This window comes from Amblyomma mixtum, chromosome 7, assembly GCF_055824585.1.
Source record: "Amblyomma mixtum isolate Tamu chromosome 7, ASM5582458v1, whole genome shotgun sequence".
In the NCBI taxonomy this organism is placed as follows: domain Eukaryota; kingdom Metazoa; phylum Arthropoda; class Arachnida; order Ixodida; family Ixodidae; genus Amblyomma; species Amblyomma mixtum.
In genome coordinates this window covers 44,509,837-44,524,356 of record NC_143018.1, presented here as the reverse complement: position 1 = coordinate 44,524,356, position 14,520 = coordinate 44,509,837, and the positions used below count along the sequence as shown (strand labels likewise).

Genomic DNA, 14,520 nt, shown 5'->3' with positions numbered 1-14,520 from the left:
GCTTCGTGTTCAACGTCTCTGTCAGAACAGGCGGTTCTGCGATTTTGTGGTCCGCAGGAACGTAGTTATCCGAGGAAACATCTGGTCGGCTATGGATCCACGAAGCGCGTTGCCACAAGTCTGCATGTTCCTGGTCACGCGTGTTTTCGAGCTGCTTCTACCGTACCTGGGTTGATGCAGCGACGAAGTAGCGCAGCGCTTGTGGCGCAGAATGCATCCGTTGCACTGTCTGCTGTATGACAATGCCTGCACATAGTAGCGGCGCTAAAGATGGAGACGACTGCGCAGGCTATGCATGCCACATGACCGGCATGGCCAGCAAGGATTTCAGAATTGTGAAATCGTTGCTGTTAGTTGATCCGCGACCATGGTCAGTAGCTTCGCTTTCGACGATGCCCCTTTCTCACGCGCACCGCGCTTCTTCCATTCGGGATGCTTTGCCCAGCCAGCGAACGCGTAGGCAATGATTGCCCTCGTTGGCCATCGACGCGGGTTTGGCCGGCGGTTACTTACTATTTCAATAGAGAGTTATATCATATCGCTACCGTGTTTACTTCACCGTTTACAGTGTCACCGGATGCTGGACTTTCCGGTTAGAGCTGCGCACGCCAGTGCCGCCTTTTAATTCCATTTCTGGGTTGACATGTTCTTTCCGGGGCGGTGTCGTAAAGGTTGAGAGGCGCTATTTCATCTGCGTGCTTAGCGGAAGAACTACGTCTACAACTTCGGGGTAGTTCACCGTGCCACCTCGTTCGCTGTAACCCAGTAGTGTGGCCAGAGTTGTTCGCTGTATCTGCGACGAATTTGCGTTGCCCTTATGCATATTTTCATAGGAGCACCACACCCGCTCGTAATATGTGAGCGTTCGTTATATGTGCGGCCATTAAAGTGGGCTGCACAGTACATCCGCTGATGATACACTAGTATCAAGAAAATCTAGGTAAGGCTGTATATCTAAGGGTAGAGGAAGTAATGAACGATCGCAACATTTGCCATCTGCCTTGTGGAGAGGCCGCACAGGTAAGTAACAGCGAAGAGTGAGAAAAGTGAATGAATCAGCACAAAGCTTTCTCGCGAGCATGTCCAGAAAATACAGGCGAGCACTTAGCCGCCTATTAAGCACAGCTGCCAGAAAGGGGTTGTTTGTAGCTTTGAAAATAAATGGCTGAAACAAGTTGGTGGAAAAATGGTGCAGGCCAGATTAACCACTCTTTATTACTCCATCAAAGGCGCCAAAAATTCTGTTGGCACCAAGGTTGCATTTGATAGCGCCCCAGGAAAAGTCACAAACATTCTATGTAGTGCAAGTATATCTACTTCCTCGCAAAATGCTGCACTTGCAAGAATGTTGCAGCTCAACGTCGAAATGAGGATGCTGCCAATTTGTGTCCGTGCAAAAATGAAGCTTTCTCAACCCATCCAAGCGTGTGTTTTTTTTATCATACTCTTTTTATCAGAAAAAAACAGGTTGACGTCACCATATTAAGCCAATGTCGTAATTTCTTATTGCATTATAGTGAGAAGCCACGATTAGCTGTGTTTTTGAAGATACTGAGCTATAGGGGCTCGGGATATTTAACGTGAGTCACAAAGGTGATGTCGAATAGGTGATTTAAATATATTAAGGTGAAAGCCTTTAATGCCTCATACTGTCGTTAGCAGACGCGTCGGCAGGAGTGTCGCCAGACGCGTCGGCAGCCGTGCCGACAGACGCGTCGGCAAGAGTGTCGACAGACGCGTCGTCAGCCGTGTCGACAGACGCGTCGGCAGATTCGTCCGCCTTTCGGCGTCACTGCTTAAAAGGCTCAAGGTTCCAGCATGAATAAAGGCGCATCTAGTGAATGCATGGGCTTCATAAATAAAATAAAAGGAGTAAAGTCAAGAAAAGAAAAATCAACAAGAAAAAGAAAATAAACAAAAATAAAACAATAAAAATAAGCTGTGAAAATAAAAATAAAAACAATAAAACTAAGAAAAGGGGCAAAAAACAAAATAAAAAAAAAAAACAAAATATTGTTACCGAAATATTGACACCGAAGCTCCGTGACCAGGATGGCGATGAAGGGACCCAGCACCTCCACCAAATGTTACGCGGCGGCCAGCCGAAGAATGAGAAGTGGTGAACCATGGCTATGAGATGATTTAATGGCCGCTGGCCTAGCGCGGGCGCTCCGTCCCGCGCCACTGCCAGCTTCGTCTTCGTCACAATATGAAAAATAAAAAGTAAATAAAAACAAACAGTGGCCAGGAACCGCTTTCGCCTTGCAGCACTTTAGTGAGCCAAAGTGCCACCTGAATTTTTTGCTAAGTTCTGGATCTTAGGGAGAGCCAGTGCTCCTATGAGGCTCTCGTTGGGCGGCGGATGGGCGGTGGAGGGACTCTCGCACATTTTTCTACCATGCTATAGTGAAGGAGGGGGGGACTGGCAAGTCGGTTTCGGCGCGACGGAAAGGTCTCTGTATGTAGGTCCCGCTACATGACAGTTTCGTTTCTCAGTAGTGCGCGAGAACCTACAGGGCGCGTGCGGCGGCAATTTTGGGGCCCTGTAAGTACACTGCGAACAATAAGGTCCCAACTGACTCAAGCTTCAGGGGAAACCTCTTACTCGCGTGACGGGGTCTCCCAAACTGCTCAATGCAAAATCCACCGGCTTTTCGCCTTACACCTCAAAAGGTGGATTATAGCGTATACATAGCCGATTTTCATTAATTTCGAGTTCATTTCATTTTGCGGATGTTGCCGTAAATTCATCCTTTTGCTGCGGACAATAAAATAAAATGGGTAAATTGAGAACATCTCGCATTAAACAATTTATTCATGCTTAAGTAACGCACTAAACACGGCAAAAGGAAGGAAGGAGACGACACGAGCGCTGACTAACAACTGGTTATTTTTTCTGGGAAAAGTATATAAATGCGCAGGACACAGGGAACAACCCCAAAAAACAAAAGAACAAAGGTTAAAACTTAAAAAAACCATACTGCGCATGCACATCACATTCGAGTCATAATGTCTTTTTCAACGAAATTCGAAGAGTATCTTCCATAGTAGACGGCACTCTCCTATCTCCTGAACCTCACACAATTGCCATGAAAGCCTGACTCCTTATCTACAAAATAGACAGATGATGAAGCAATACACTCATCGGCTTCCTTCCTGATCATAAAGGCCTCGACCAACTCCCTACAAATGCAAACAGGGTTATTAAACAAGACACTTGTCTTCGTTACTGAGGGAAGCAATTGTGGCACTCGCGGCAATGCAAACCCAAGTTGTACGACACCGCTACTTTTTTCACCCATCTGTGATGTTCGAACAAATGCCCACTGCTTCCCCACTTAGAAAGACAAGTCTCCTGTTTAATCACCCTGATCGAAATTGTAGGGAGATGGTAGAGGCCTTTATGATGAGGAAGAAAGGAGATGAGCGTGTTGCTTCACCATCCATCAATTTCGTAGATAAGGAGTCAGGCTTTCGTGGCATCTGTGTGAGATCCAGGAGATAGAGGAGTGCCGTCTACTATAGAATATAGTCTTCGAATTTTGTTGAAAAAGATGTCATGACTCGACTATGATGTGCATGCGCAGTATGGTTTTTTAGTTTTAATCTTCGTTCTTCTGTTTTTTAGATTGTTCACTGTGGCCTGCGCCTTCATAAACTTTTCCGAGAATGTAATAACCAGTTGTTAGTCAGCGTCTGTGTCTCCTCCAGACTTCCTTTTGTCCTTTTTACTGCGCTGCTTAAGCATGAACCCTTACCAACTAGCCCAGTGTTATGTTCTCGTAAACAAATCTTTGCATTTTTTTATTTTGTATACCGATGTGCCAGAAAAAAGAAAACGCATAGCGAGGTTGACTGAAACCCATCTGCGTTCTAATTTTTTTTGTCCTGAACCCGTTTGAACCCGTTTGAACCCGTTTGAACCGGTTCGAGACGTCCGAACCGGTTCGAACCGGAACGGAATGACCCTCTGGAGCCGAACCCGGAACTGAACCCGAAAGGCGTGAACCCGAACCAGAACCGAACCCGAAAAAATGCCGGTTCGACACCCTGGTTGTAACGACATTCAGTTTGAGTTCACCATGGTTAACTATAACAAGTGCCCGGAGCACCATTCTCTTTCTCGTGCACGCGAGCTCGAGACGCTCATCCTGCGGGTGTTTTGTAACGTAAAATCATATAAAATAAAATTCATCTCCTTAGTTTAGCTCGCAGCATATCATGCGGGTGAGAAAGTGCAAGCATGAGGGCCCCCAAAATAAATAAGCTGTCGTGGGGACAAGACAAAACGCCACGTGCGGAGCGGCTCAGAGTTCACGTCGGGTCAGAACTAGTAACTCAGTATCTCCTTTCGTTTCATCGCGCAGGATTCAGCGAATACAGGCCGCACCAACTGCACTGGTGCGCTCAGACAGAGTCCAGGCATGGAATTTCAGGCCATCTCGGCATTTCTGATTTTAGCAGCTGGTCTGAAACCCGTTTTGAGGTAAGCACGGCCGTGTTCGACAGTTTCCCTGGTCCATTTCAGAGAACGTCAGTGTCCAGCAGGTTAAAATGAAGAAAACGGTGGTTATTTTTACTATAAAGCCTAGATACTGCCACTGCAGCCGGGCTGAAAGATTCACCCCAATTCCTAGCTGTGTCCTTACTCCATGGAACGAAACGACAAATGTTTGGTCGCATCAACAATGCGTAGATGTGTAAATGAGCAAGATATCATTAGTTTTCTTTCTATAAAGGAGCAGCTCTGGAGCCTTGGTAATGAGCACTTTTCGCTGTTGCGAAACGCACGTAAAGGGCTATCCCTTTCAAATTGACTTTCTCAACAGACATCTCAGCAGAACGAAGTCGTCAAGGAGCTAATGCTAATAACACTCGATTCGTCCTAATTCTTCTACAGAACCACGATTGAAATCAGCTTGTGTCGATAGCTGTGGGATTTCTCACAGCCTTAAAATTCAGACGGGAATGCTGCGCTAGTCAAAGGGTAGAAATATTTTTATTGCTTCATTATTTTCGTGCATAGTCTGAAATTCCCCGTTAAACGGTTCAGTTCCTTGTTATCGTATGTATCAGGCTCGAAGAGCAGTCCCCGCGTGTGGTTTGTTAAGAACTGCTGTCACTTTGTTTAACGCCGAATTCAGTGTTCAAGCTGTGCATAGGGCTAACACGGTGCAGATATGTCTTGTACACAGTTTCTGAACCTCACAAACTGAACATCGGTAACTTCATTCCAGCAATCCCAACGATTCGGGGCCACTGTTCTTGACGCCGTTAATTGAAGAGCACCAGTATGATCACGCAAGAACGCGAAGCCGAGTAAAACTCTTCAAAGAAAAGGCGAACGTCGTTGCCCACTCCGGATACATCACAGTGAACAAGGAAACAGGGAGCAACCTCTTCTTTCTCTACGTGCGGGCACATGTGAGTACTTGTTGATTCCTTCGCAGTGCTCTGAGTCGTACACTGCAAAGTGTTGGATTCTGGTGCAGTGCTTAGAGCAGTAAATTTATGATCACATCACTTTTTGCGACACACTCTAAACACGAATTAGCCTTCACGAGAGTACAAAGTGAGTACGTTGTTCTTTAGTACGATCCCTTATAGGGGAATTTGGCAACATAAACACATTCCTTCTTTAGAACATGAAAAATTCCAGCAGCCACGAAGGTATTAACCGAAATTTAAACCTTCTTTATTTGCCAACCTCTAGACTTCCGGTTTCAGGTTTAAAAGCCTGCTCCCATTGCTATATAATTGTTTTAGTTACTTTGCATAGCAGTGGAAATATTACTCCTTTGCCTAGAGCAAGCATTCCGTACATTAAGTGATTGAAATCTACCCCAGGACTTGGGTAGCATACCCTATCCATAAAAGGGATAGCCTTGAAGGACAGCCGCCGAGGTGGCTCAGTGGTTATGGTGCTCGGCTACTGACCCGAGAGACGCGGGTTCGATCCTGGCCGCGACTGCTAGAATTTCTTTGGAGGCGAAATTCTAGAGACCCGTGTACCGTGCGATGTCGGTGCACGTTAAAGAACCCCAGGTGGTCGAAACTTCCGGAGCCCTCCACTACGGCGTCTCTCATAACCTCAGTCGCTTTGGGACGTTAAACCCCATAAACCAAACCAAACCAAACCTTGAAGGATAGGTTACTCCCTTTTACTCCCATATAAGCTAATTAGTGTTTAGAGTGCACTAAAGTCCTCGTGACGGTTCACTTACAAAAAAATGAAGACGGTAGCTGATTACGTCCGCCACGCAGAGCGCTGTGTGTCGAAGGCAATCAGGGCTACTATAACCTAACGATTGCTAACCAATTATATTCCGCAGCTTTTGCTTTCTTCACTTCTTGTGACTAGCTCAGGTGATGTCTCGCACAAATCGCTACTCTAACTTCTTCTCCGGTAACAAAGTATACTGTGGTTGGTGTGGTTGGTCATATATACTGTTTTAATGAAGAACGTAGCGTTGATACAGCGAGTACAGGAGTAGCGCCTGTTATGCCCTCGCCTTTTCCGTGAGCTGTCTCAACGCTACGTTCTTCGTTCAAACAGTATCTCTTCCGGTACACACACTTAATTTGTTAGCACAGAGACGTAGGCTGCAAGCACAAGGAAATGGCTTGCAGACCTGCGCGGCTCACTCGCAAGCAAGTGGGAATAGCACACTTGTGTAAACTGCCGAAATATGCTCGTAACCTTTATTGCGCAGCAAAAAAGTCCTGAAACGCAGTATAAGTGAGGGAACGAAAGTATCTTGCAATAATTAATGTTGTTATACATCTTACTTTGCATTTCTCATAAAAAGAGTTTTGTTAAATCATTCTTTTCTTGTAGAAGTACAGCATTGTAAATCTCAGTTCTCTAGAGCAACGACTGCTGATTGTCTCGTTTTGAAACACCGGAAAAGATGCAACGCACCTACCTAGGCGCTGGTGTATCATAATGAAAGCTTGAAAAGTGTTGCTAATTAAGAAAACACAATTACAGCTAAGACTGACAGTGATGTCGTTTTTTCAGAAGGAATCGTCGAACGGTCCCTTGGTGTTGTGGACTCAGGGTGGTCCAGGCCTGTCGTCGTTGTTCGGCCAATTTCTCCAGAACGGCCCGCTGGCCATTGATCCCCAGGGAAAGTTGTACAAAAGATATCTCACGATACAAAGGAGCGCAAGCGTGATCTACCTTGACGTTCCGGTCGGCGCCGGCTACAGTTTCACCGAGAAGCGCTCGGGTTACGCCCGATGCCTTGAGGACATAAGCGAGTCTGTCGCAGAGTTTCTGCGCCAGTTCCTCCTTCTTTTCCCAGAATACAACGGTCGGGACTTCTACGTGGCTGGAGAATCGTACGGAGGTGGGTACAGGTACCATAAAAGCCTCGTTTACATGAGCCCGGCGTTGGTGGGTCGAGTCTAACCACTCCTGATGTTGAGCTGAGCTGACTCAGCCCGACCTGGCCGCGTTTACGGTAAATTATTTTTTGAGGAAAGGAAATGGCGCAGTATTGAACCGCGCCCTAAGGGAAGGGAAGAAAGTGGGGGCGAAAGAAGAGAGAGAGAAAGAGGTGCCGTAGAGGAGGTCTCCGGAATAATTTCGGCCACCTGGAAATCTTTAACGTACTCGGCCGCCGCGGTCGAGTACTCGGGTTCGAACTCGACCATGCGGCCGCATTTTTATAAGCCCATTTCTGTCGGACCTAGATCGCCGCTACACCTAGCGTCGAGCAAGGAAAACACGCACAGTCGCTAGACGAACACGGGCCTAATCAGGGAACGCTCTAAATCTGAAGACAGTCACAAAACAGTCTCAAAGCCCCACTCCTATTGGTCAGTCCTAACCCCGCCCTCATCGCGATTCAGGGCAGCCCAACATGAGCGGAGCTTTTAGACTGTTTTGATGCAGTCTTCAGAAAGAGAGCGTTCCGTAGTTCGGTCTCAGCTCTTTTTTCTCTGCGTAGCACAAGCCCGACTAGAAAGGAAGCGCTGGCCCGACTCAGAAATGTATACACGCTCCTTCCAAACTGGTCGGACCGATTCAATCTACCTCCTACAGATGGCTGACGCAGACAAACCTGGCGGTCACTTAGGCAACCCCTTAACGTGTACATGAGCTCGACAGCCGGTTTTCAGCTCGACAAGCCTACTCGACCCGACATTGTCGGGCTAATGTAAATGCCAACATAACGGCGCTGCTGAACCTCCTTTGGCCAAAAATAGCCTCCCGTTATTCTCCTTTGTGTGTGCTCAGAAGAAAAACAAAGAAGGATTTTTTGACGGTTGAGTCGGCAACTGATTTTAAGATTGCATATTTCTCATAGCTTCGTTTCAACACGCCGCTCATTTCTTGTTTTCAGATAATGGCAAAATCACTTTTAGACAGCAAGCACAGGAAAATGAAATCGAAAATGAATATGCTGCACAAAGCAGCTATTTGAGTGTCGTAGTGGTGACGTGAAAGATATTTTCTTTCCCGCTATGTTCGGCGAAAGAGAAGCGGAGTGATGTGCGGGGTAACTAGAATTATGCACGTGCGGAGGCCGTAAAGTTGGTTTGGTTTATGGGGTTTAACGTCCCAAAGCGACTAAGGCTATGAGAGACGCCGTAGTTGAGGGCTCCGGAAATTTCGACCACCTGGAGTTCTTTAACGTGCACTGACATCGCACAGTACACGGGCCTCTAGAATTTCTCCTCCAAAGAAATTCAACCGCCGCGGCCGGGATCGAACCCGCGTCTTTCGGGTCAGCAGCCGAGCACCATAACCACTGAGCCACCGCTGCTGGCATTCTGGATGTGGGTGCTCCACTGCAACTACCCTTTTTCAAAAATTGTTAATAAATTCGCCCCTCCAGTCGTGTTTACGTGAGTCAAAATTTTTATGGGCCGCCCACAGCTCGCTATAGTCTGCATTGTGTCCATACTGTTCATGGTGTCGCCCGCGAACTTATTACAGGGACGTTTGTAGTGAACGACATCTGCGTACAAAATTATGGCAATGTCAAAGTTCATTCCTGGCTACTATGGTATGCGCAACCAAATATGCGCAACCAAATTGTCAAGATTTCCTAAAAACCATTCCAATAAAAGATCCCTAAGCGTCGCCACATTGTTCGCTGGGCTGTCGTGTGCACCCCGCGCTGGCTAGGTGGAAACGGCTGAGAAACCGGTTTGCAACAGTCCAGTGAGGAGGCGATTCGATATCTCCCCCATCAGATGGAAAGGGCTACACAGTGTTCAGTGTCTGATTCACGTATCTAATTTAGTCTTAACTGATTTTTTTCCATCTGTGCCGACTTGTCATTTATTTGCAATTATTGCTGCTACAGTATACTAATTATATCTCTCGTGAACCGCTTTCCTCATGCATTTGTCTTCTGCCCTCTAGCAAGCTGCTTAAAGCTGTTTAACCTAGAGAACAATCTAATTGCCTTCTGGAGAAATAATAAAAACTGAACAGAAACCAGCATGATTCTGTCATCAGCCTAACAACGTTCACTTCAGGACAAAGGTTTCTCGCTGGGCCACCTGCAGCCACCTTGTCGCCACCAACTTTTTAATGTCATCCATCCACCTGACTCTCCATCATCATCATCAGCCTGACTACGCCCACTGCACGGCAAAGGCCTCTCCCATGTCTCTCCAATTAACCCTGTCCTTCGCCAGTTGCGGCCACCGTATCCCCGAAAACTTCTTAATCTCATCCGCCCACGTAACTTCCTGCCGCCCCCTGCTACGTTTGCCTTCTCTTGAAATCCACTCTGTTACCCTTAAGGACTAGCGGTTATCTTCCATTCGCATTACATGCCCTGCCCAAGCCCATTTCTTCCTCTTGATTTCGACTAGTATGACATTAAACCGCGTTTGTTCCCTCACCGACTCCGCCCGCTTCCGATCTCTTAACGTTACACCTATCATTTTTCTTTCCATGGCTCGCTGCGTTGTCCTTAACTTAAGCTGAATCCTCTTTGTCTTTTTGAGAAGGTACATCAGGGGACTCTCCGCCCTCCCCTGAGCACTTGACTTCTTATTACACTCTTTGCCCATGACCGCTCCATCTTTATTTCAACTATACAATATCATTAACTTGCCATTATTCCATAACTCACTCTGCTCATATTACAGCACTTACCTGTGTTCGCTTTGAGATTCTTAGTTTGTCGCAACATTCCTTCAAGTGCTAATGCTTTTCTTTTTCTTTTCTTTTCAGCAAGATACGCTGTCGCCATAGCTCACATGCTGCTTACTAAACAAACTGCCCACTTACGCCTCAATCTTCGAGGAACAATCGCAGGAAGTGGGTTCCTGGGACCAATCTTCGAAATAGCCGACTCCGCTGATTTCCTCTACGAGACCTCAATGCTCACTTACGACGGCCGCAACATCTTCGCGGCACGATTCGAGACCATGCGAAGGCTTCTCGCCTCGGGTGAAGCCGATCGAGCCTTACTTCTCTTGCTGGGCACTATCTTCACCGATACCGCGAAGCATACACTGTTTCAAAATCTCACCTCTTGCAACAACCACGCCAGCGCTTCCTATTCCGAAAGGCCGGCCCACATGGTCAGGTATCGCCACTATGTAGACACTATCAGGTTCAGGGAAGAGATACACGTTGGACATAGAATTCAGTTCGAACCGTACACGCAAATTTTCGTGCACAGTCTGGCTTCGGACTACGTGAGAGACATCAGCCGTATGATAGAGTTGCAGCTCGACAAGACTAGGGTACTCTTCTACTCGGGTCAGCTGGACTCGCTCTTTCCATCGGCTAACCAGCGGTCGTACTTTCGCAGTTTGAATTGGGCTCGCGGTTCACAGTATCGGGAGGCCCGTAGAGCTGTCTGGAAGCCTTACGACAGTTGCAATGGCATGTGCGGCTACGTGGTTCGAGTGGGTGGATTCACAGAGGCGGTTATCCTGGGTGCGGGACACTACACCGCTGTGGACAAACCAGATGAAGTGTACTATCTCATGACGGAGTTTATGCGCACCGAATCACTTATAATAGAGGACTAGCGTCAATTACAGTGAGCTATACTGAACAAACGTGGACGCAGGATCGCGGTTATCGTGCTGTATACACTACCTTGATCTTCTAGAGACTGGCGGCCGGCAAATCGGGACAGGTTTTTACACACGAAGCGCTTTCTGAATTCCGGTACTGACGAGGTAAAGACAGCCATATCCACGAAACGCTGGATTGTTTTCGTGACACTCAGATACGTGGCTTTAATCAGGTTGCTTTGCGTACAAGCACTCTCGACTGGGGACCCTGTTATATTATTAATCAAACTAAATATTTGTTTGAAGTACAATTAAATTAAAATTTACTTCACATTGAAATGAAAATAGAAGTTACTCATCCAAGGGCATGAATAAAAAAATTTTTCTCGACTGTCCACAGTGTTTCGGCCATTTCTTTTACCAATACAACTTGTGGCAAACAGGAAGGCAGCAGTACATAAAGTTCTTGTAGGCTTCTGAGCAGAGAATCGAACACTACCTCTTTTCAACACTAAGTATCACTTAAATAGTAGTGAAAAATTCACTTTCAGTGTTCTCAGCAGGCCTTTGTGTAGCACGAATATAAACGATAGTACACCAGCCTTTATATATATTCTGTAAAATTCTTTTAGAGGGCACGTTTCGTCCTTGTTTCAACTGCTCCCGGACAGAAAGAAAACAACAACAAATAAAAAACTTCCTGCCGATTTTCCTAGTTAAGCTAAATATGACTTAGGTACGCTAGCTCGTTTGACCTTGTTTAGTTTTGTTCATCTTTGTCTAGATTTTTATTGGCTTCAAAATCCGAGTTGCACCCAAAAGTTCTTGGAGTCGTTCCTTGGCTCTCATCTTTCGATACGCCGCCAGAGTTGCTCGTTGGGATTCGAGTCGTCGTTCAATATGTTCGGCGGCCTCTGAAGCCACTCGTACTCGCCTATCTGCTGCACGTTTAACCACAGATTTCGTTGCTCCTTTCTGGCATCTGCATGAGCACGCAACTGCGTTTCTCGATCTTGATCTTCACACCCTCTCTCCACTTGGCTGCAGCTGGCGCGATGCTCTCCTCCCATTGACTGCTTCTGGCGCGACACATTTCCGTGCTTTGCCGAGTTACTCCGAGCTGTACATAATAGCTTTTAGAGCAATAGCTCTCGTACTCGCATTACGCAAGGCACCGTTAGTATGAAACTTAAAACAGTGCGCAGGGACAGGACACAGTCGAGAAACACACAGACACAGCACTGACTAACAACTGGGGAATTTACTGCTTTGCTTGCAATAAATACAGGAAGTATCGTCTAAAATACAAAGAAAGCCTTGAAATCGTCATTTTGTCACTTCTGTCGTCATTGCTTGTCCAGATAACCCATTTCTTTTTTCGTCAACGTTAGTGATGGTGTGCTCACGTAGGTGGAACGATTCTTCTGAATGATGAACGCTTCGTATATCTCTCGCATGAGCTTTCGGGGGTATCTTCTCAGAATCTTGCAGCGTCGAAAGTGTGGAATGCATTCGCAGTCCGACACGTGTCCCGCTAGCTTGCTGCCATATCCTTTTTCGATGTTGCCGACGTGTTCCATGAGACGTATGTTGACGCAGCGTCCTGACTGCCCAACATAAGACGCCCCGCATGACAAATTCACCAAAGACAAATTCACCGAATGCGACAGTGATGTAGTTTATAAGATCCCCTTGTCATGCGGGGCGTCATATGTTGGGCAGTCAGGACGCTGCGTCAACATACGTCTCATGGAACACGTCGGCAACATCGAAAAAGGATATGGCAGCAAGCTAGCGGGACACGTGTCGGACTGCGAATGCATTCCACACTTTCGACGCTGCAAGATTCTGAGAAGATACCCCCGAAAGCTCATGCGAGAGATATACGAAGCGTTCATCATTCAGAAGAGTCGTTCCACCTGCGTGAGCACACCATCACTAACGTTGACGAAAAAAGAAATGGGTTATCTGGACAAGCAATGACGACAGAAGTGACAAAATGACGATTTCAAGGCTTTCTTTGTATTTTAGACGATACTTTCTGTATTTATTGCAAGCAAAGCAGTAAACTCCTCACTTGTCAGCCAGTGCTGTGTCTGTGTGTTTCTCGACTGTGTCCTGTCCTTGCGCACTGTTTTAAGTTGAAAGATGAACCAACTGGCCCCGCTACTTCCCATGATGTAGCATGAAACACAAGGCGCAGAATGTTCGGACTGGTATATAAAAGCATAGGGATCGGCACCGACAACCTTTGGTTCCCCAGACCGTGACTTCTTGAAACTTCAAACGTCCTTTACGGCCAAACTAATTGGCGTAGGGCATTCGAAGTGCTGTCAAGTGAATTGTCATCTTGCACTATATAGGAGGAAGAAGATGAAGAGGAAAGGCATGGAGGTTAACTTTTCGCTGTATACGTTGTATATGATTTTTTTTTAAGCCGAAAGCCTTTAATGGCTCATACTGTCGTCGGTTAACGAAGCGTGTCACGCGAGTTTAACTCGGGAACTAAAAGATAGAAGAAAACCAGTTTGCTTCAGATAGAGGAGGAAAAAAATGAACCTAGAATCCAAGTGTGATGACTGCAGGTTAGTTAGTTAATTAATTATAGGCAAAAATGACGAAATTGCGCCGAAATAGCACGGATGACGATGTAGCCACGGGAACGGTGTGACGTCACATCCACCGGAAGTCGTCACGGCATAGTGTCCTCTGCTTTCGCCTCTCAACACTTTAGTTGCCAATGTGTCCTCGCAATTTTCGCGCTGTATACGTTGTCATAAAAAAAAGTAGATATCTAGATATAACATGAAATTTGTACCGGATACAGCGAAGATGACTAAAAACGCAATATTCGTTCTATATTGCTAACGCTCGATTCTCATACGCTGCCTCAGCGTTTTGCTCTTTTTTCGCTAGTGGCCCATCTAGTGCTAGCATACTGAAAGAGGGGTGCCTGATGACAACGGTCTGCAAGTCTTCGGTCCAATTCTGAGCGCGTATTTTCTGCCTCGTCAAAAAATAATCGACAGGAACGATCAATAAAAAATTGGCGTCTGTGCGCAATGAATGCTTGTTATATGGAAGGAGATGAAAGGAGGAGTCACCTTTTGGTTCTCGTCCGGCGCACTGCTGCAACTAGAATTTGCATGAACAATTTCTAAAACAAACAAATAAGGTCAAGGAAGACTCATACGATACGCATTCTTATTGGGACAGTTTCATTTTTTTTCTTGCCATTTAAATGCGCCATTTCGTCCTGTCTTTGTATAGAGTGGCGTGTCTGTGTACTTGTAACGATAATAGTACACCAACATGCCCATGCTTGCACTTTGTCATTTGGTCAAAGGTCAATAAATTCAAGCAAACGGATCTCTGCTAAGAGCGAGTCACAAACTAGCAACACGTGTCGAACAAAAACAGCGCTGTGGTAGAACAGGGACAAGCAAGGACACACACGAGCGCTCGTGTGTGTCCTTGCTTGTGCCTGTTCTGCCACAGCGCTGTTTTTGTTTGACATGTGTA

General features: G+C 46.3%; 1 protein-coding gene across 1 annotated transcript; it reads left to right on the top strand.

The window, feature by feature from the left end:
• Positions 1–4,424: 4,424 nt before the first annotated feature.
• LOC149335854 (putative serine carboxypeptidase CPVL) lies at positions 4,425–11,010 on the top strand. Its single transcript, XM_089554568.1, has 4 exons — positions 4,425–4,486; positions 5,238–5,424; positions 7,022–7,352; positions 10,202–11,010. Exons 1-4 carry the CDS (start codon positions 4,425–4,427, stop codon positions 11,008–11,010), a joined length of 1,389 nt encoding a protein of 462 aa, XP_089410694.1.
• Positions 11,011–14,520: the final 3,510 nt, after the last annotated feature.